General features: G+C 32.1%; 1 protein-coding gene across 2 annotated transcripts; it reads right to left on the bottom strand.

Annotated features, from left to right (window-relative positions):
- Positions 1 to 1,983: 1,983 nt before the first annotated feature.
- Positions 1,984 to 24,145, bottom strand: LOC127718116 (protein Wnt-10b-like). Of its 2 annotated transcripts, none has more exons than XM_052224061.1 (6): positions 23,748 to 24,145; positions 22,449 to 22,724; positions 14,266 to 14,531; positions 5,164 to 5,432; positions 4,179 to 4,325; positions 1,984 to 3,009 (listed from the first exon to the last, which is right to left on the bottom strand). In XM_052224061.1, the coding sequence occupies exons 2-6, from the start codon at positions 22,658 to 22,660 to the stop codon at positions 2,695 to 2,697; spliced, it is 1,209 nt and encodes a 402-aa protein (XP_052080021.1). In that variant the 5' UTR covers positions 22,661 to 22,724; positions 23,748 to 24,145; the 3' UTR covers positions 1,984 to 2,694. The 2 variants fall into 2 exon arrangements, with proteins under 2 accessions (XP_052080021.1, XP_052080022.1); XM_052224062.1 differs by having other exon boundaries at positions 4,185 to 4,325.
- Between the last annotated feature and the right edge of the window lie 95 nt (positions 24,146 to 24,240).

Raw genomic sequence — 24,240 nt, 5'->3', positions numbered from 1 at the left:
AAGGAATACAGATATAAACAACACCCCCAATCCGGACCTTCATGGTATACACGAGAATCTGGATGGAGACGCAGAATATAGAATAATAGATAAGGACAGTAGAGAGTGATGCATTGCAATTTTGGCATTTATTCCACATCTCCTTATTTATAAATTAATAGTATAGACAACAATATCTATATATATGCTTTGCAATTTTTTTTTACTGTATATCACTTTATGTTATTTGAGACTGGAGTCCGATAAACATTGGCCTCCTAACAACCGCTAAATCTGATAGCTCAGTAAATATTGTAAAGTGCAAACAAAACAAACTTTCAGGGGGAGGGGGTGGTTGAAACAGTAACGGATTGCGATGTACTCAAATTGGTGACAAATGCTAGAATTTTACAAGCGCACAACTGCAGTTCTCCTCTGCACTTATGTAGAAAGGAACTAAACGGAATAAAATGAATTAAAACTTAAGATAATCAAATGTAGCTGCATTCGCTTCTTTCCATTTACTTCTTTAGAATGTTTTGTAAACAACATATGATTAAGTAATAGAACAAAAGAACCAATTGAATGATGCTGACGAATAAGGGTTTAACGTCCAGTGGCAAATATCATGTCAATATGAGAACGACAGCACGTTATATGTACCCGGTGTTGTATAAGACAGACACTTTCAGTCGGATTTTTGAACGTGCTTCTTTGAACAGACACAAAAATCAAGGCTGATTGAAAACGTTAATAATAAATTCATGCATATTCCAGCGGCCAATCCATATCACGCTATATTGCAGTGACACACCTTTCAATAAAATGCAAAGAAAGTCAAAATAAAAATGCTCTTACTACAAGGATACTGTTGCACCGTATTGTAATTTTTTTTTTACTCAAGTACATCTCATTCTTAACTTTTTAATGGGAAATTATAAAGGTAGCAAAACTATTGTCGTGGCTAAATAACTCTTAACTGACACAATTTTAATTGTCCAACCCATTAACAGACTTTATTCCCCTAATAGTCACTAAAACGTGGTATTACTCACGTTATATTACAATTATGAAATATTTACTAATGTCAATTTATTTTTTAGAACCAAAGTACTATTTTGTGTCCTTTAAATGATATCTAAAATTGTTTGTTTCGCCTTTTATCAAAACAATTGCTATGCATATAAGCATAAATACCACATACTTGCGCGACGCCTTTAAGTTTTACTGAAGTTTGCGCAGACTATGAAATGTTCTATGATAGATATCATTTTGTCAGACACTTTTCTTTTTTTTATTTGGTTCTTATAATATGCCAAAAATCTGTATATTTAACAGATTTGAACATTTAAATTGTGCGTTTTACTCTTAACAGACGTATAACCGACCCGATTAACAGACCAACCGCCCATATAGCCGCATACTCAATATAGATTAACCGACCAATCTCTCGGTTAGCCGAGTGTCGGCCGTGTATAAGTAATAAATTAAATATATCATCTATATGAACGGCTCTAAGTCAGAATTTTGTGGCTGTGTAGGGTGTCATGCCCTCCTGCGACTATTACATGTATCTTGAGAACGCGCACATTAAAATCCCGATCAACTAGCACGACATAATCTAGCTCATTATGTCGGCATAGTACAAAGTAAGGTTCATATACATATTACATTAAAATTTACTCGTCGTCCTGATAATCGTGTAATGTTTGCCACTTGAGGTTAAACGTCATCGTGTAATGTTTTCCAATTGACGTTAAACGTCATCGTGTAATGTTTGCCGCTTGACGTTAAACGTCATCGTGTAATGTTTGCCGCTTGACGTTAAACGTCATCGTGTAATGTTTGCCACCTGACGTTAAACGTCTATTCATCGTCATGTGTGTGGTTCATTGATCAGTGTGATTTTTTTCATGACAACTGTTGTACGACCTTAACATCTGTTTCGTCAAAGTCATAAAAGCAGGCGATACATTTCAACAGATACTTTTAGTGAAAGCTAAATTTGATTAAACAAAACACATGTAAACAAAAACAACATTTTTTACATTCATTTTTATTTTACATATTCTTAAATTATGAAATATTCAATGTATAAAGTGTATACAAAATTGTCTATCTTGCATTCAATCTTGGAATGTAACGACTGTTTTAAAATATAATTAACACACGACAGGTGCGTGCAGAGATTCACAACGTCTGATTAAGTTAACTTAATCATTTTTGGCTGACTACGAGTTCTATTACAGATTTTTATATATTTTATTGAAAATCTTCTATCATTGTGTATAAACAAGTATTTTTCCAAAGCAACATACAGAAAAAAACAGTATTCTTCTTCAAATAAAATTGTCCTTCTCAACATTAACAAACACACTGTCATTAAATGTTGAATCTCATAATAATAACTACATCGCTCACTTTCGTAATAGCCGTAAATCTGATTGGACGTCGATACTTTTACAGCATTAACCTAGGATGCAACTGGTCATTATAACCTAAATAAGTATTTATATACCTATATTTTAGTCACAAGTTATTGCTAGTCAGAGTGAACTAGTTTATTTAAAAATACTTTCATATGAATTACTCAAGCTCCAACAGATGAGTCAGAATGTCACCACCTGAATTCTAAAATATTCTTTTGGAGTCACAGAAAAAGAACTGACCACTAGCAAGGACACTGGTATACACATGTTTAGTTTATGATGTGATTTATTTACACACTGTTACCCATTCATTATAAGTACATGTTTGACATACAACATAACAACACCAATGAAATTTGCAATCACATCTTTCGGAACGTTTCACTCTTAATGTATTATACCCCCGTCCACAACAGAGAGTCTCACAATTATCAACACCGGAACTTGTTTTATTACAGAATCGCCCGGATGTCCCCGGTGAATCTACCAATGGATTTGGATCACAGTAATTTGGAGATCTTTCATAAAACATGAGATCGGATTTCTTCGTTCTGCGTCGAATTCTTCTGAATTTCGTTTTTGCTTTATTCAAAATGTTTACCTGAAAAAAAAATGAATACACATTATAAATCAAAGCAACAGTTCGACAATAAATACTATACAGTTGTGTACTAAAAGACCTACTGGTTTGTTTTCAGGCTGTGAGAAAAAAGCAAAATGGGCCAAACAGCAAGCATCAAAAGCGAAAGATGACGTCAGGTCTCGGTACAAGTGTTAATATCTTTTTTTTGAATTCATTCATTCATAACCATTATTTACGTCGTTTTCAATGATTCTTTCTAATTGTTGATTGAAATACTCTGGTAATAAATTACTTCATAATTTTTCGTTATACATGAAATGATATAGCAATAATTTTTAACAGGGTGGATGTTCTTTCACTGAACAGTTCAAATTTTGGTGACTATTTTAATCGCATCTATCCCATGGAACTCGGAACTAAGAAAAGTGTAGACATAGGCTTGTGTTATACCTATATTAACACTTAGAAACCCAACAAGGAGAATCGGTTGAGTACTAACATTTAAAACGAAAGAACAAGTTTTTACTTTTCTTTTTGAACTTTCCTTTTATCACGTTACACGAGAGTTGCTGCTAACAAGGTACCGCCTGACCGGTTTTTAATGAATCATAATTTAAATTGTCACTTCGAAAGTTTTAATTACATCATTATTATTTCGTTGATTAATACAAATGTAATATGTTGATGTCACAGATAACAGGAAATATGTTTAACTTGTAGTCGCCACAATCCTAGTTTCTAACGTTTTTGAATAGTCACTAGAGTTTTATGCGACATGGGCAAACGACTGGTGCCTCTACTAAAGCAATAACTATACGTTTACCCTTCTTGGGCAGACGCGCTTGCCATTTTTTGCAGGGTATGCTTTCTTTCTGTTATAAAAGAAATAATCTTACATCTTGTCATGGTGTTCTCTACCCTTTTTTATGGTGTTTTTGCCCGATGATGTGGTAAGCTCGCTTTATTACAAGTTCCATCTTATAGTTTACTTAATAATAACTTTATAGAAATATATAGTTCTATGACATCACTTAAAAATTCTTGATTAACTCGAATGTTTAATGAAGTAAAGTTTCAAAACATATTTCTTCATAACGTCTAGTTAGAATATTTCAATGCTATGAATTTTCACGTGTTTTGAACAGTGGTGTAAAATAACATGATTATATTCATTAAAATGTTTTTACCTTTACCTTTCTCGCGGATTCATACTTCTTTATTAATCTATCTCCTACATCCCGGAAATCCGGTGTTGATTTCCAACATGTCTGCATTTCACAACTTCCGGACATCCCGTGGCATTTGCATTTTCGTCGAACATTTCTGATAACAGCCTGAAATATCAAAATTGATATATATCAACTGAAAGAAAGAGAAGAATAAAGTGCGGAATTAATATGAAATTGGACCTTGCAGATTTAAGTGTTGTTTGTTGCGGAACGTCTGCTGTCGGATTCTGCATAAAGATTTGTAATCCTGATTTAGTTGTAATCGAACGCTTGGGAAATTATCATTTCCTTTAATAATTGATGTATAAAAGAAAGAACTAGGCATGTTGAGGCTGACAAAAATTAAAGGGTAGCTAACAATATTCTAGTGCGACTTAGCATGATTGTAACAAATAACACTTATCGTTAATTACTAAATTAACTTTCAAAGGTATTTTAGACCGCAGAGCGCTTACAGATAGATTTCTGTATCTCAGAATTCTCTTGAATGGAACATTTAATTATAATGTTTGCATGGAGTTTAACATTTCATTTTTAAGCCAATACGAATCTAGTCACTTCTCTCGTTTGGCAGTAATAATCCTATACATGTACCTGCTAAAGAAGGGCTTTGAATGAGTTGTAAATAAATGTGCTGAGTTCGGTACCGTCTGAATGGGGACGTATTTGACATACCCTCCACAGATTGGTGGCACGCTCTTTGCATGCTAAAGAACCATCGCAACTACTCTTTAAAGGTTCGTCGAAATTTCTGGTCCTCATTCCCTGTCGGTCCACTTTGTAAAACTTACCTATTGGATATATTTTTAATTCGTTCTCGTACTGAATATGCAAGAAATACTTGCCTATAGACTCTAAGCAAGCGATAATCAACCAATCAATCAAATTTAGTTTAAAAGATACTAAACTAAACTTATTGTTTTTATACTTCTTATTTACTTACCAGTCTTCCAGCTCTGTTGTTATGGATATTAATTTTGGCGTGAATATCTTTCGCTTTTCTTTCTTTAGAATCCAAAAACTTTCTAGAAAAGTCTTCTCCAAAGTTTATATTATGACTGCATCCTCCCCACTCCCATTTATTCTTCATTTTACCCTGCTGACTGACGTCACAGCCACATGATTTTAATTTACCCAAACTACAGGCCACTGCCACTTGGTGGACAACGCCTGCTGCTGATACTGCATAGGCAAAAGCTGTCTCTCTATATCCTTCAAAAACATGAATAAATTTTAGGCAAAATGGAAAGGGATGAGTTCAAGGAGGTTGACTTAGGTCAAGTGACATAACTTTTAAGGTGTAATACCACCAAATTATAGTACGTCACATCCGGTTTCATACGAAAAGGGGTCGAAAAAAATATTCCCTTGACTTTGACAGTTATAGGAAATCAATCCTACATTTCATTGCAGTAAAAAAATTCTGGGTCTTAAACATATATCTTGGGTGTTTCAAAGCACCATTCTTTTTTATTTGGTGTTTCTATAAAATAGTTTGGAAACTTGAGGTTACATTGTTACTAAAGCCTGTAAACAGGAAAAAAGGTTAAAATTTGATGGGTTAACTTCCAGTAATGGTTATTATCTTATATGCAATGAAATGTTATGTGACATTTTGTCTGTAGTGCTAGACAGGATGAAACTTTTCTTATGCCAAGTATTTCTTTATTTGAAACAAAGATAAATTCTGCACATTTTTTTGGAAAAGTGCCAATTTAACAAAGACTAATAGGGGAAAAACAATAATGGTATAACTCTTAATTATATATATAACAACCGTTTTCATATATATATATTCTAAGCTTCTGAGTACCCAAGAATATTTCAAGAAAGCTTAAAATGCATTGTTGAAATTGACTATAAAAACGCATTACTGATTAAATTGTTTTCTCCTTGTACCCGGGTCTACACTTTTAAATAGCCAACCAAAAAATAATATATAGGTTTTGGTATCATTTATTATACACGTAAAACATTCGCATCTTGAATCTGATTACATTGCGAGTAATTTTTTTGTCCAGTTTTGTTGTTGACACAATAGGGAAAATGAAAATTGCAACATTTCTTGATTTCAATTCTTGAGAGAGAGAGTATGGATTCTGTATATAATATGTAGAGACTACAACAGCTATTCAGATATCAGTAAATGGTATACGAAAACCATTAAGGAATCTTCGCCATGATTAAAGAATTTCTGTTAATCATCGGAACCAAAACCCGGTTCCGATTTTCTCATGCATTATATTGCTTTCCAAGATGAATTGCGTATTTTTTTTATTTCATGCATCCTAGTAATGTTGACAAACGCTTGAATATCTATGGAGACACGCTTTAAAAAAGAACTAACAAAAGTGTAGGGCAAACACTTCCATATCTTTTGGTTCACTCAACAAGATCATAAGTTCCTTTGTAGCAGTCTTCCAAATAGTAAATGCATCTGATTATTTTGCTATTTGTAGCGAATAATGATAAAATCGATTTATTGATATCAACGAAAAAATGTGTAAGACACGTGTCGTCTGCTGTCTCCAACAAAAATGGCGAAGTCTATATTTTTTCGTTTGAGAAACCCCAAAAACTCATCAGAGTAAAAATAAAAATAGCAACTGCACAACTTCCTGTCCTCTAGTAACAGTGCAAGTTTGGTAGATTTTTTTTCAATCCGTTTGGAAGGTGTTGCTGAACACATTACAACGGGAGAAGCTGACGACGCAAAACGACAGAATTGATCCCTAAATGTAAACGTTTTTAGCTGTTTCACTTACTTTTATTGTTTCCTTTTAACTATGTCTTATTGTCATAATCAGAGAGATGTGACTCGATTTTATTAACTTATATATATATATATATATATATATATATATATATATATATATATATAGATTTAGTTAAAATTGTATTATATTGGTGCATTAATTCGGTCTTTTATAACTTTAAGCTTATGAGTTTTTTGTTAAAAAATAGTTCAAATTCAATTAACGTGTTAAAGGGCCGCATTATTTATAAAATACGATAGATTAAATCTAAAATTTATTTAGAAAATATAAGATTTGGTGTATTTATTCGGTGTCTTATAACTTTTTACCTTACAAGTTACTTTTGTAAACAGATAGTTCAAATTCAATTAACATGTTAAAGGGCCACATTAGTTATAAAATACTATACATTGAGTTTAAAATTTATTATTGTCGCTGCTTAATCCAAATGACAAATCTCATTATCTTATTAGGTGCATCTATTCCCAAAGTTCGTTTCTAATGAAGGATAAAATATTATTTGAATAAAGGGTCATCTTTGGTTACCTATGTCAAGTTTAAATTCCACGATCTGTCTAAATGATAACTCTAAATTTTCGTCAAACAAACCCTAGATAATTTTGTAACTTTCTGCGCCGTAGATCAAAGCTTTATTAGAATATGAGCCAATAATGATAACGATGATGCGAAAATGACGACCACAAACGGAAGTAATCCAATCTGTAGTGCCGCAGAAACGATGATCGTAATCACTGAATGGCTCGTAAATTGTCTCCAAATGAATTCAGTTCATTGATATGGGAAGACATGTGGAGACCAAATATATCATCAATTGATTCTTTATTGTTTATTCGCTTTTCATTCAGTTAAGAAATGAATCAGAATTGTAAATTTACATTTGTAAAAGTGTAAATAAATTTTCCATTGACGAAACCAATCTAAGAAAAGATTCTGTATATTCGTCTAAAGATAGACATGACAAAATAATAAATGTTTTTTAAGTTTAGTGTACATGTAAACAAGATTTCTTGAGTGATGTAAAACAACGAAGTAAATGGGAAAAAAAAAACAAATTGAATATGAATAGATTTTGAATGAAAAAGTACGAATGATTAAATGAACATTTAGCTTTAAACATCTATTTTTGTTATTTACTTTCTTCTCGCTATTCTCGAAAAACATTTGGACATTAAAAAAGGATGATTTTCAAAGCAGTCTCGTCATTCCAACTATACGAACTGGTTTTGGATGATACTTTATTTTATTTTTATAGTAATTTAAGTTATTTTCTCCAATCTTAAATGGTTTTTTTTCTGCAAAGTGTGAGGCATATAATTTTTTCCGACCTTTGAAAAGGGGAATTGCTTTTCTTGTCCAGCACACCACTCCTCCCTGCCTTTTCCATTTCGCCGGCTATGTATGTAGATCCGTTTGAAGACATGGCGATCAAATTTCAACATTTACAAAACACTTATTGCAAGTAAGTACATACGTATGCTAATAAATTAATTTTGGATGTAACGCGTCTTCCGATTGGCTGACGTTGTTTTGTTTATCAGCACATAGACATTATTTTGTCATGTGACCTTGACGTCATCAACGTTTTTTCATGATTTACTCCGGTTTAAAATGGAATTAAGAATTAAATTATACAAAATGACTGTAATATTTTTTCTGTCTATTCGAAATAACATAAAAAATGTGGTGCACACTTTAAAATAACCCGCTAGACTGAAAAAATATTACAGTCATTCCTTAAATAAAAAACATTTGTTTACCATTGTATTACATTTTTGAGTCTCTCTTAAGATAATTCGATTATATTTTCGCGAGGATCAATATCTACAACGTTATTGATAAAAGTTATTTCACGTTGAGAAACTATGTACTTTTATTTTCCATTCTATACCGTTATATAACTGTTACACTTTGTTTGTCGAGAATAACCAGCATACACGTTATCAATTACACCCTAGGTAAAATGTTGGTTTGAAATTAAAAACATTATAATTTCTTTAAACGAAAAGTCCACAATCAAACGTATAACCTATTAAAGATATTAAAATCAACTACGCAAAAAATACGCAAACCGCAATGCGGTTTTCTGTTTTTCCCTAAAAAACCTTTGTCATGAATCAAAGTTTACTCAAGTACCCATAGGTATATCTAAAGTGGGCGGTTATTCTCAGTTAATTTATTTCTAATTGTATCCTTATTTTCTCAAATGAATCATTAGTTTCTTTGTAACAAATACTAACTTCTCAATTTCAACAATTTGTATATATAACCCACGTGTGAATGATTAGTTTAAACATTTACCCGTAATTAAAAAAACTTTACACGTATGTCATGGTGTAAATTAAATAAAACAAGCAATAGAAAAGTAATTGAATAGCGAGAAGAAAGTAAATAACAAAAATAGATGTTTAAAGCTAAATGTTCATTTAATCATTCGTACTTTTTCATTCAAAATCTATCTTACATAGTTGCGGTTCTTGATTTAATTGATTTTAAGTTTTGTTACCTGTATCGACAATAGATCAAAGGATTCACGACAGGTATCAGAATTTAGTTGAAGGTAAACATATATTTAACTATCTTTCATGCTAAGTTGATACCCAAATGGTTTTGTTAAACTTCAACCTTATTAACAAGCTAATCACTTAACAAGTGGTATGAAGAGGTTCGGAAGAGGTCATTCGAACCGTTTCTCACTCATTTATTAAACTTGTGACGTAACTAAAGTAAACTTGGCCTTTTGCGTCCCTAATTATATTGCTCTGCTAGGGTCAGGTTGTAATAATGATTAACATTTAGCTTATAACTAGCCAGATAACCCTCAACGTACCCCAAATCTTGATCGAAAACCACTGTAAGCGAAAAAGACATCGGGTGTCCATTTCAACTAGTGAAGTTAATGTTCCCTGGTTTTCTTTCGTATTTAATTAAATGGAAGAAAAATGCAAATTCGAAACCCCAATTATAATTCCTGAGAATATTTTATCTAAGGTCGCTTTCTCCATCTGTAAAAGTACTCATCCAATTTCTCTAAATGAGCAACTTTGTATAAATATATTTGAAACATACATACAATTTTAGATTTTAAACTAACATGACTCTTTATACTACATTTTTACCTTGAACAAGCTATTTGCAATGATTATCAAAATCTCATACACGTATATATATATATATATATATACATCAAATTTTTAAGATATAAGATTAGAGGGGTAGATGTAAATTAGACGAAAAAAAAACCAACCAATATATTTGCAATGTGTTTTGAAAATATATACGCGTTCTCACATATTCTTACTCAAGTTTATTTGTATTATTTAAAGGAGATGTGTGCATACGTCTGTCAGATAGCAACCCAACGACACAAAACCGATATCTTAGTTTTTGAAGTTTCGTGTATTAGAGAGACAAATTTAGAATTATTTTGAACACTAAACAAAAAGAAATCAATCCTTCAATTAGAAAATCCGTAAACGCTCTATCGCTGTTAAAAAATCAATTTGGTGATGTGGAAAGAATTCAAATAGGCAATCTTACTTTCAGAGTTCATTGTCCAGTTCATTTATCTAAAGTTGATCAAAGATCAAAATATTACAGGACTTTCCAATTTGATTCAACCGTAGATGGAACAGAAACATTCCGCTAATCTGATCTTTCTTGAAGAAGTTATTTTTTTAATTTTTATTTGATTAATGATTAACAGACGGATTTTTAAATAAATCCAGTTTGAAAATTGGAAAAATTAAGATGCAGATTCGGTGATGGACAGATGGACGATTTTCCAAAATCAATTATTTCTGGTGTATGTTGTAGTGAGTTTCTAATATCGTGTCTGTCCGTTATTAGGAACCTGTATTTTAGTGGTTGTCGTTCGTTGCTGTCCGTTATTAGGATCCTGTATTTTAGTGGTTGTCGTTCGTTGCTGTCCGTTATTAGGATCCTGTATTTTAGTGGTTGTCGTTCGTTGCTGTCCGTTATTAGGATCCTGTATTTTAGTGGTTGTCGTTCGTTGCTGTCCGTTATTAGGATCCTGTAGTTTAGTGGTTGTCGTTCGTTGCTGTCCGTTATTAGGATCCTGTATTTTAGTGGTTGTCGTTCGTTGCTGTCCGTTATTAGGATCCTGTATTTTAGTGGTTGTCGTTCGTTGCTGTCCGTTATTAGGGATCCTGTATTTTAGTGCTTGTTGTTCGTTGCTGTCCGTCACTTTTACTGTTTTGTCATAAATCAAGTCGTTGTTTTGGGTTTTTTTTTTTTTTTTTGGTTTTAATTTTCACATTTTTCATGTCGGGAACTTTTATAACTGTCCATACGGCATGGGTTTTGTTCATTGCTGAAGGCCGTATTATGACCTATGGTTGCTGAAATATGTACTCTGGTAGATATTTATCTCATTGGTAAACATACCATATCTCCTTATTAGTATTGGTAGGTTTGATTTCATGGTTCATCATATGCAATTAAATATTTTATTAAATGCATGTACGTGAAACTAGCTTTTTATGTCTGAACACCTTGTCTTTTTTCTTTAAAATCAAGATTAAAGAATTCCGCAGCTAATTAAATAATTTTATGAAATCCAGAAAATCCGGAATTTTATGACTATAACATGCGGGGAATTCGTTAAATATACATTTCAATTATCGATAAAGCGTTAAGTTATTTGAAAATATTAAAAGAAGAAATATGTTTATGAACATTTTACTTGGTTTTTACGAGTTACAATTATTTAAATTCATTTTAAAATAAAAACCAATTTGACATGTTTGCTTCACTTAATACCCGAAAAAAGAAAAGGAACACATCATGACTATATAATCGACGAATGTTTTTATTCAGACTCCCAGAAAGAATTTTTAAGGTCTTAGTCATTACAATGTACATGTAACTGGCTCTAAACAATTTGTTTGGTTTTTTTTTCTGTTTTAGCTCTTTTTTCTTTTCTCTCATTCTGGACATACTTAATGTCGTCTGTCTTTCTCCTGTGGATGGTTTTTGATACCCTTTTACTGTCTTCTCACTTTTTTTTACAGTTTTAAATGCGTATGTACTTTCGTAATTGATTTTGTATTCTATTTATCTGTCTGTTCATCTTTAATCTTGTACTTATTATTTACTTATTATGTAGTTATTTATTCATTTATTTATTTAAATCATATTCATATTTCTAAAATGAATAAGCTGTTAAAAGTACAAGTTATCGCCGTAAGAACTAAATGATGATTTGATTTCTCAGATTTACATTTCCGGTTGTTCGTTTTCACACTTAGTATAAGTAAAGGAGATATGTCATGATTGCAAATGAGACAACCTCGCCAGAGACCAAATGACGTAGATGTTAACAACTGCAGGTCACCGTACGGCGTTCAACAATGAGCAAAACCCGTACCGCATAGCAAGCTATAAAATAGGCCCCTTTATAACCCTTAACAACATGTGCAAGTTTATAAGTTAATGTGAAGACAAATTCTGGTATTGCACAGGAAATCCAGAACTCCGGTCATTAAAACTATAATAAAAGGTAAATGTTCCATATGACTTTGTCAATATGAAAATTTAAAAAAGGCCTTTTGATAAAACATTATATGTACAAATAGAGAAATAGTGACAATCACAGCGACCTGGTTTCTATTGTCAATTGGACAGACATCACAATTGCTCTTTTATTATTGTTTTGATTTTATAATTTAATGCTGATAATTTTTGTCCTTTGTCTATATCAGAAACATCATTAAGCGTGCTTAAAAGACCATCACAAATCTTGGCCAGTAGTTAATACGAAAAGCAAAAATAAAAATCATTCTTTGATCCCTTTAAACGACTGACATATCTTATTAGCGGATTCAGGTGTGGACGTAGAGGGTGTACGCCCCCTTTATGAGCATGGATTCGTCCAAAACATTTTTGCATCGCTCCGGTCGGCAGTATTTATTCCCTTTTCTGGATTAACGCCCCCTTTCAAAAATTTTGAATCCGTCCCTGTATTTTATCAACTCGGACAATACAAACTCACTGATCGGACTAAGGGAACGAGTGACGAAAGTCACAGTCACGATCACTGATGCGTAATAATATATATGTTTCAATCGAATTTTAAAACGTGGTGTATCGACATATCTAAATCTTAAAACATAACAAGTACATGCAAGTTGATTTATAAAACTTGTTGAAATTAACACATTCATTTGAATTATTTAAAACTGGCTATGAAAATGTTTTCATACTTGTATGCGAAAATTAAAAGCTGGCATTTAAAATGTACGATTTCATATTTCATATCGTAAATTAGTCTGCTGTATCCAAATGATTACCTTATATTGTATTTTCAGATTCGATAAGAATATTCTATAAGAATCTTTCATCAAACCCCAAACTTGCCAAATTATGTTTTGTAAAGGACGATTACATATAACCATTAGAATTATTGGAAAATATTCCCTCAAAGAGAAAAAAAAACATAAGCATTTGAATTTAATAAAATTAAACTACGGGTATAATATCCAAAACACGTCAAAATAACTTTTCCTTAATTACAGGCAACTACGAAAAATATTTCAATAGAACAAAGTTTGAGGACATCGGAAAAGTTAGAAATAAGTCATTTACCGTAACAACAACAAAAAAAAGAGTAAAACGAATTGAATAAATTATACAATTGCATTTTTTTCTATGAATAAGCTTCTAGCGAAGAACAATAACACGCCATCGTGTAACTTAAAACAAAATTCAGTTGATTCACAATTAACGTGTGAACTATATTACTTTCATATTTTTGCGTTTGTCCAATGAAAATATACTTTGTTATAAACGTAATAGCACCTATACCCTCTCAATATACTTGAAATATTTGCTACTGTACGTAAATAAAACGGTAATCCATTAACCAATCAATCAAACGAAAGAACGCATTGACCTGTCGAAACTTTCAAAAAAAAACTTACTTAAAGTAGATGGATCGAAACCCCGTATCAACTCTTCTCTGGCAAATTCTAAGCGTCAGTGTATTCGGAAATTGATATTGGCCTGTCATAAATATGGGGGAAAAGCTATAGAAAACATGAGATAAAGTCGAAGCCCGTGGATAGTCCCTCGCTAGAAAATTTAAAGTGAAACCAATCGTCAGTGAGTTACTTTTTGTATACTTTTTATTATAACATTTCATCAGATATGTTCTACAGCAATTGATACCACATAGCAATTGACATGTTAAACATGAATCAACTCTACTAAGAAATGAAATATGCCACTGCTATTCTAAAACAAGTACTCACCTCTTCCAAGAAATGGACTAGCATGAGGATTTTTATTCTTCTTTTCTAAACTTGAACAATTCCAACGGTGATAACGCAATTGAAACTGGCACTCGTGTATTGCTACTTGAATTCCCTGAATCGCAGATGCTGTTACATCCGGGTATTTAGAGCATAAATTATATTGTTCAGGTGATAAGTCCGGATAATTTTTACAGACAGTATTTGGGTCTATCACCGGTTCTTTTGGCGGTAAATTTAAACGTAATATGTCATTGCTCATACCCCTGCAAAAAAATGAAATACAGAAATATAGCAACTACATACGTGTATATATAGAAAGGAAACATGATAGATAGATTGATGTTGTCCTTCCAGTGGCAAATATTACATGAATATCAGGACGAAAATATATGAATCTGATAACCATTCTGATACAAGAAGAAAAAACTTTAAGCATGTCTAATTCTATTTATTTAAAAATAATGGTAGACGTAGGTATTCCTAGATGTCCTAGGTTTTTTTTTCGCTTGGTTGCTGTCTCTTTGATGTACATCCTTCCTCTTTCTTTTAATACAACTATAATTCAGGGGTACTGTTTGATTAGTTAAACAGCCTGTTACTCTGAGCCAGATCATGTGGTACCTTTTAGGATTAAGGATAGGCGCGGCAACCACGTGTTAGCAGACGTTCATATTACGACAGGTTAAACAGACCAGAATTGTTGCCTTCAATATATATAAACAATAAGAAGATGTGGTATGATTGCAAATGAGACAACTCTCCACCAGAGACCACATGACATAAAAGGTAGCAAGTATAGGTCACTTCAACAATCGGAGCAACACCCATTCTGCAGTCTGATTTTTAAAGCATGTACAAACTTAAATTACGTTGTTTGATTTCTGAACACCTTGTAGTGTAATTTGGGATATTAAAAGACGTCCTGACCTATTAATTCATATACCACTCCTTTTTTGACAGCTTACTTTTAGAAATGCATTGACATTTTCTGTTTACAAACACGCGTTTCGAATAAAAACATTATCATACGGAGTTGTGACCATTTAATGAAATTCAATCTCTTTGTACATGTACATGTAATTGTTATATGAGTGTATACACATTATGTTATTACAGTTTATTTGTTTGTGGTTTCACCTACATGATAACAGAAATAATGAAAACAAATTACAAGCACTGACTGTGCTTTTTCAAGTCTACAAACACCTTAAGGGATTTTATAGATTTAATGTTATTATTTTTTATCATTTCGTCCTTCTCACATTTAGATCACCCAAGAAACTCTTTAATGGTATCCATTTCGTAAACAGCTATAGAATTTCTATCATTATTTTCGTATTTTGATTAAATTAAATAAAGCTGATTGACAAAATCACAAAAAGTTTTAAAATTGTATTTAATTATCTGGACCGTGTAATGCAGGGTAATAAAGGTTCTGTCGCCTTAGACCCTGGTCACAACCCGTAAAACATAAATTGTTTTCCTATTATGTGCGAGACTGTATCATGTGACTTCTATATCTGATTGTTTAATATACCGTGCTTCCCGTGAGATTTAGTGTAAAATTGTAAAACATGCTTAAAATTTAAAACTGAGAAAGAAATGACAAGACTTTGAGTAAACTTGTAATTTCATGCTTTTAAGCGTAAATAAGCTTGCAAGTGCATGCGAGAATTTCAATTTGTGTGGAAGGTAACAAAACTAAGATAGAATCCAATTAATAATATAACAAAAATGTATTATAAGAAATGATGTAATATATTAAAACAATGAGGTACTTCCAATTATCTATTAATGCTCAATTTAAGAAACCCTTGTGTAAAAACATAAGACACTTCCATTTAATTAAATGCAATAACTTAGATTATTATCGGAGGTGCTCTCAAAGACAGTTAACGGGAAAAACTAAAAGTAAAAAACATTCCAAAAATATTATCACATGCAACAATAAAAATCACCATGACTCAAGCACTACTTATATATCAGACGTTGGTACATACAAAAAGGAGGATAGATATGGTGGTGTCCTCATCATCAAATAAGAAAAAATTGATTGATTGTTGGGTGCTTAACGTCCAGTGGAAAATATTGTATGCATGTTCAGGACGAGAACAAATTAACAATACATATGATAAGAAGTAGATCCACAATAGAGGCTATCCAGGCTGAAGGTCGTGGAAATGAGGGTATAGTGGATATGATAAAATAGAGCTATAGCTGTTCGTCTCCTTTTGAGTAAAGCTAGGAGACTTTACAGCACAACTTTGTCAAGCTTTTCATGACTTCCACCATGCCTTAACTGTACACAGGTTTAATGCAAAGGAATACAGATCGTTAAAAAAAAACTTTTGTAGTACATTTTTCGATTATAGATCAACATACTAGTAAAAGGAAAATAATCTAAAAACACATCAAAGATATCAGGGTTATATTTTGGTACACCATACGCGTGTTTCGTTTACATAAGACTTATCAGTGGCGTTCTTAGCGCAAGATTGAATGGCATTTTGTTGTCTGTTAAATAGATGCTCCATGTAGATTGAACCTTGGCATAACGTATCGATCAATTTTACTTTTATAGCGAGTGGCAAAAAGTACAACTGCAAACGCCGGTCTATATTTTTCTATGGTATTTTCAAACGCGATGTAAAATGTGCCTAGTTTAGTGTACTCGAAAACAAATTAACACTTTATAAAATGGTGCGTCCGGCGCGCTTTTCTGGATAAAAGTCCATCAGGAAATGACAAACCCCCAAAAAATGAAAGTTGAAAGATAAGGGTGTATGCATACTTTAAGAGCTTTGCGAAGAAAAGGCACCTTAAAAGAATAGGAAAATCCACCTAAAGTCAACTCTTTGCCTTGGATGTTTTTTTTTTTGTACTAATCTATCAATGGGAATGTATATCACGTAAGTACGGGAGCACTAACTACTGAGCTGATGATAACCCTCGTTGACTAGCAATATAAAAATAAGAAGATGTGGTATGATTGCCAATGAGACAACTCTCCACAAGAGACCAAATGACCCAGAATTTAACAACTATAGGTCACCGTAAGGCCTTCAACAATGATCAAAGCCCATACCGCATAGTCAGCTATAAAAGGCCCCGAGATGACAAATGTAAAACAATCCAAACGAAAAAACTAACGGCCTGATTTATGTACAAAATAATGAACGAAGTCCACAAGAAGCGACTTCGACCTACTATACTAGAAATTGAAAATAACACTTTGGGTACCGGGTATTTACTTGTTTAAAGGCAATTACAATAACCGTTTACATGTATTTTGATCATTAATCGTCTTAAATTCATTTAAATGAGTAACTATTACCAAAAAAAAGGTTTCAACTTCTTCCAAGAAAGATCAGATTTACGCATTAACAAAAACATCCGTTTTGGGTAAGAACTAATAAATCTTCTTTTAAAGTGAAATTGTCGTTTTGTAATATTTCAAAACTTCTGTTTTTGTAACTTGATTTGCTAGTTTGTAATAAAATTAAATTAAGACGTCACCTAGACACTTGAGACATGTAATGCACTTTTTACATTGACCTGGTAAATAGATGTCGTTATGTACTTATTTTACCACACACACACTCTGGATAATTTAATTTTACTTTAAACAATAGAGTGAATTATATTTGTTCAATGAGACAACAAAATAAGGATAGTTTCCTCCAAAAGCACACGCACCATTAGAGAGTCGTGAACCGAATAATTGTATCGATGTTCATCTCATAGACAATATTAGTCGCCTCCTAACTTTGAAGTCCTTTGCATTTTAAAATGAAATTTAGGCCAAATTCGTGTTTTTCTTTGTTTCACGTGCACATGCTGGTAGGATTTTAAAACAAATGCAAAATATCTTAGAAAATCTTTTGAAAATCAAGAAAAAAGGATTTTCAACAGAATTTAAACTTTAAGCATATGAATGTCCTAAATCAAAGAGGCGTAGGAGCCATGGGCAAGGTAGACAACCTATGTTTTCTAAACTATTAGACTATAGATGCCTTTTTTCATTTTAAGAAGTCCCCCCCCCCCCCCCCCACATCCCACTTTCTTTTTATCCTACCCCTACGCCACTGAATCATATACAACATTCTTTACTGATTAGAAGCTCGCTAATCAAGCTAGTTAGAAAAAACGCACCATCATGTACGGGGCATGTTTTGTTAACATGTATAATGTACGTGTTTAATAAAATTGAGAATGGAAATGGGGAATATGTCAAAGAGACAACAACCCGACCAAAGAGCCGACACCAGACGAAGGCCACCAATGGGTTTAACTTCCTTGATGGCTCGTATGTTTCGAAAATTTGACTTTAAGCAAAAACAAATGATAAACAAACATGGCCTTACTCTTATGATACTACTGGTTCCTCTTACAGACAGAATTTCCACTAGACTGCAAAAACTGTTTCAGTTGTTAAATATTACTTAATTACTAAAAGCATAACGAATTTCGCAGTCGTCTTCTATCTTTGTACTTTGATGAAACTTTGTATTCTTTCTGAAGGTCGGGAAACTTGACACTAATGTTAATCTTTGCGTTCCTTGTTGTATCTTCTATGAAGAAAATCACTTTATCATTCTAGATGTGCATATTTTCAAATTAAAAATGCAGACATATTAAGATAAGGTGAATATTTAAAGACAGAATTTTCAGATAGAAGTTAATTCTACAACATTCCTTAATGCTAATCTCTCTTCACTTTTATTCTGCTGTTTCCATTTAAAATCACTTATGCTTGTTTTAAAATACTGAAAACAATTTGTACTCATCTAAGTGCAGTGCATGACGGGTGCGAATTATGGAGTAGGAACGTTTTATCTCTCTTTGGTGTGTGAGTTAACCAAGATATAACGTCGGATTTGTACGAATATTTTTTTAATTTTTTTTATGCTAAGGTGGTACCAAACACCTTCACTAAAACTAATTTGGCACGTTTAATTTTCATAAAATTTTGACAAAATATTTACTTTGACCTTTTGAAAAAAATGTAAAAATTTCAAAAAACTTGAACAACATACTTTATCGGAAAAATTTCATTGGATATATATCAGTTTGACAAACACTAATTTTGATCATTGAGAATCTTAATATTTCCTTAACAGTAGAACCTAATTAAAACGTTCAGCTGATTCTTACAGAGTTATCTCCCTGTAGTGTTATGTACCACCTTAAGTAAATTTTATCTTGGGGCGTCGTCTAAGTAGTTATATTACTGTATCACTAGCCTGTCGACACTGATGTTGTGGGTTCGAAACCCGCACGTGTCAGGTGCGATCGTCTCGAGTCTTAATTGATTACGATTGTCAGCTTACTACAGAAGATGGGCGGTTCTCTCCGGGTACTCCGGCTTCCTTCACCCATAAAATTTGAAAAAAAAACTGACCACCACGAAATAGCCAATACTGCCAAACACCCCCTGTCAATTAACATTATCTGTGACACACATATTTTTTTGTTCTCCAAGATAACTTTTTCTGTCCACTGTACATGGAATATGATCGTGTAAATATATTACAGTTTCATTTGTTTTAATAACAATGTTGATATTTTTCAGACTAAACGAAGAGAAAGTGAACTCATTAATGTAGGCAACCCACACAAGTATAAATGCCATCGATACAGGATTTTCCAATATGTGTAAAAAAAATCATACTTTCCAAGCCACCTGCTTTATGAATACAAGCTTATTACCTTTTTTGATTTAATACTGATTGCTGGCTAATTAACATCCAGTCGCAAATATTTCATGCATGTTCAGGACGAGACCAAATAAACACACCACCTGCTTTGTGATTTTAAGCTTATAACCGTTTTTTGAAAAATATCTTTAATATCATTTTTCATATTTAAATCATTCCATGTTGTCAATATACATATATAAATCTATTAAAACTATTTGGCAGATATTATACAAATTTAAATCATCAATTGAAAGTAGAAAATATTATTTATTTACATCAAGTCTCGAATGTATCAATTTAAAAAGATAGCAAATTATAACTTATATTATGATAATACATTTCAGATGTATACCTTTGAAAAAAGAAAGTCTATTAACTCCTTTCATTATTTAAGTATTAAATTAGAAACATAAACTTTTTAAAATCGTTTTAAACGATACTCATTTCAGCAATACTATCAATTTCTTTTAAGAAATGTTATAGAATTAGAAACATAAATTCTTAAATGAAATGGGACAAGAACACACCATGCTGGCTCATACAATCTTTTACAAACATTTTACATGAAATGTACATAAAAAACAAAAGAGTTTAAAGACTTTCGGGTCGAATAGGTAAATATACCTTTGCAGGTGGGTAAAATCAATTAAGTTATAAAAATTAATGTCATATCATAACCTTTTCTATTATTCATCCGACAAATCATCGTCATTTCATAACTTTATTAAATTCTTATTTTACTGATTAATTTTTAATTACATAAAGTTAATTTAATTTGAAGTGAAACAAAATTTCAAAATCGTCATAATATATGCTTGATCATGATGAAATCATCAGATTTCATTTCAGTCCATTGCATAATGATTTGCTTAGCATTTGTTTTTGTTTATATCTACATGTTTATCGGTACATGGACCTATTCTTTCAATAGGCAGACAATTTTCAAAATTTAAACACAGTTATCAAATTTTAAGTAAAGGTATTAAGAAGGAAATTAACAAAACGTGTAATAGTCAACAAGTTCTTCAAAAGTCTAACTAACCTGACAAAACTGAAAATTTAACCGGCACATAGATAGATAGAAACCGAAGAGCGTATAAAAATGAGGAATGAGGTATGATTGCTAATGAGACAACTATACACCAAAGTTTAAAAAAATGGATGTAAGCAATTATAGGCAACCGTACGGCCTTCAACAATGAGAAAACCCCATACTGTATAGTCGGCTATAAAAGGCCCCGACATGAAAAAAAAATCAATTATATAAATGGTTGTGTACATGTATTTAAATGTACGAACCTTTAGTTAAAACTAACAATGAAAGCAGTACAGTCAAACCTGCTATAAAGGTCACCTCATCAATCTAGTTAGGTCACACTCTTCTTTTCCCGCTGTAGTATTGCCTATATCTTTTCACCTCAGTTCAAAGGTCACATCTCTTAAAAGGTCAGTGTTCTCTTGATCCAATGGTGAACTTTATATACATGTTTGACTGTATTAGTAGTAATGCATGGTAAAATGTAGAACTAGTTAGAAATGATAGTAGCATCTGCTGGTGGTGGGGATGATTGAGTGAAAAAGTACTGTAGAAAAATAAGGAGATGAGGTATGATTGCCAACTATCCACCAAAGTTCAAGTAAAGTGGATGTAAGCAATTATAGACAACTGTACGGCCTTCAACAATGAGAAAAACCCATACCGTATAGTCGGCTATAAAAGGCCCCGATATGAAAAATATGAAACATTTCAATTGAGAAAACTAATTGCCTAATTTATAACAAAACAATTTACGAAAAACAAATATGACTGACATGAACCAACTACAACCACTAAACTACAGGCTCCTGACTTGGGACAGGCACATAAAGAATGTGTCGGGATTAAACAGCATGTTTAGCTTAAATTATAAATAATAGACTTAGCAGTGTAGCAGTAGTTGAATCAGCAACAGTAGTACTACTAGCCATAAGTAGTGAGGGTTCTTGATGGGGGGTCCTCCATTTCTGTATTCTTTAATTTTAAGGCCATTTTCTCTATTCTTTATACTTTTTGCCCATTATTTATTTTAGAACATCATTATACTCTATTCTTTATTTCTTTGGTCCATTTTTCTCTATATTTTATGTTTTTTCCCATTATTTTCTATTCTGTGAACCCCCACCCACACCCTCAGTAGTTGATGTTGTTGTTGTTGTAACATTTCCAGTGGTAGGTGTGCAGCTGTAGAAGGATTTTTTATTTGGAAGGGGGTATTAGTTCTAGTGGTAGCACTGTTGTTGAAGAAGCAGTAATGTTATTACCAGAAACAGTTTTTCCTGAAAATTTCATCAAAGCCAATACAACTGACAAAGTATTAAGAGTTGCCGATAAGATCATTTAAGTCGTCACAGCTGATAGAAATGGACGGACACCATCAACCACTATACACGTATAATTCATTAAACAATGAGGGCTTATTAAATATATGTAAATGTACTTACCTCACATGAGATAAACAAAATAAAAATATAAACAGAATTATGTTGATCGTCGTTGAATAATTGGAGTAATATGTCTTTACAGTGTGTCTTGTAAACCGGAAGTTCCATATTTTACAACACTTTCTTCTTTTGTAATTACAAGTTTTACAACTGTCTATTTCACTGTCATTTATAAAACCAGCGTCTTTTTTTGTTTCCATTGAACTGTCCATTATCTGTCCGTTTTCAATGCACTTTTTAGATTCACAGTAACATTTATATATGTTGTTAAAGTTTCTGAAAAATAGTACATGTTCGCTAAAATAACGAAAACAATATCCTAGTTATTAAGTGATTTCATACTATTCAAAAATGATATTTTGGTCTGATTGAAATTTGACCAATAAAGAAAAAAAAACATTCACTAATCACATTAGACAAAATATTCCTCAGAAAATACCTTCATTTTTTTTTAATTATCTTCACTGATTTAAAAGTGCATGTACATAAACAAATCTATTTTGATCACCATTAATTTAGATGCAAGTCCCCTTTCATGTTAAAACTCCCAAAAACGGGGATGAACGTATTTTATAGTAATAAAGAAATCTATGCGTTTGACTCGCAAAGTAATGAAAGTGTTGTGTAGGTGCTAATTACTACGCTTAATAAATATACAGTTATGAAAATCTACATTTAATTAATATACTCTGATGAAAATCGAAATAAAATGCATGTGTAATAATTAAGCACTTGTTTATCATGTCTTACATTAGATATTTGCACTCTGATGTTAACGAGCAACACACACTGCTATAAAATGTGTTTAGAGCGAAAAAATCTGTCGACGTTTGAAGATTGTGATAATTTCAGTTTAATAGCCTCGTGTAAATTTTTGCATGTAAATATGTTTCAAGATATGCATCAAATACTTATCTATAAATGCATAATAACGTTACAAATAGCTGAAACATTTTAAAAAGAATTTAATCGAAAAAAAGGGAGATCAAGTCTACGTTTTTGTATTTAATTTTCCCATCATATATTATCAATATTTATGAACATGTTTCTTTAAGTATCATTAATTATACTTCAATGGTGATCTACAAACAATAAATGTAGGTTTTTATAATAACGTCAAGTTTCAGTTAATTCAATAATTTCATCAATGAAGAATGAACACTTATTCGCATCCTCAATCTGAAAATCTGTAAAATAGTTTTGCTTTAAACTTTATTATAAATGTTAAATAAATGTTTATGTTAATTATGCGTAAATAAGAATGAAAAAAATAAATCAACAATAAATAAATTTACTTACTTCTTATGAATAAAAATCACTAGTATTTTTGTACTGCCTTACCGAAGGACAGTTTTAAGTATCAACGTTAAAACTCGCTAAAACTATTTCACTATCTCATGTTATCTAGAATAAGATTGACAGTTTGTAACCAAATTTGATCCGATTGATACAGTTTGAAATCCGGAAATTATTTATATATTCCGACCTAGTCTCCGGAGCTTATCATTCTGATATTGCTGTTTGATTATGGATCAGTCCCTAAGTACGTGAGTTCACTGGTATTTTGTCACTATATGATAATCTTTCACACGGATGAGTAACGTAGACTACCTCCCACCCTTTTGTTCTCATACAAATCAGGTGAAGAAAAGGGGTGTGAATCTTTTGCTTCCGTCATGGCTCTTTCAAAACACATTGATTTAGAAATTGACCAAAGAAAAACACACAATTAGAACAAAACTATTGATATCATCGCCTTAAACATCTAAAGGCGACATTTTATGTAGTATAA

The sequence above is a fragment of the Mytilus californianus genome, unplaced genomic scaffold (assembly GCF_021869535.1).
Source record: "Mytilus californianus isolate M0D057914Y unplaced genomic scaffold, xbMytCali1.0.p SCAF_10, whole genome shotgun sequence".
Lineage (NCBI taxonomy): Eukaryota > Metazoa > Mollusca > Bivalvia > Mytilida > Mytilidae > Mytilus > Mytilus californianus.
This window is presented reverse-complemented; position numbering and strand designations above follow the sequence as displayed.

Bases quoted from the DNA above. Each gene is read 5' to 3' on its own strand.
- LOC127718116 (XM_052224061.1), bottom strand. From the start codon at position 22,660: ATGGACAGTTCAATGGAAACAAAAAAAGACGCTGGTTTTATAAATGAC. The intron at 5,433-14,265 runs GTGAGTACTTGT...ATGTTTTTGAAG, and splicing joins TAGTCCATTTCTTGGAAGAG to GATATAGAGAGACAGCTTTT. The intron at 4,326-5,163 runs GTAAGTAAATAA...TTGATATTTCAG, and splicing joins ACAACAGAGCTGGAAGACTG to GCTGTTATCAGAAATGTTCG.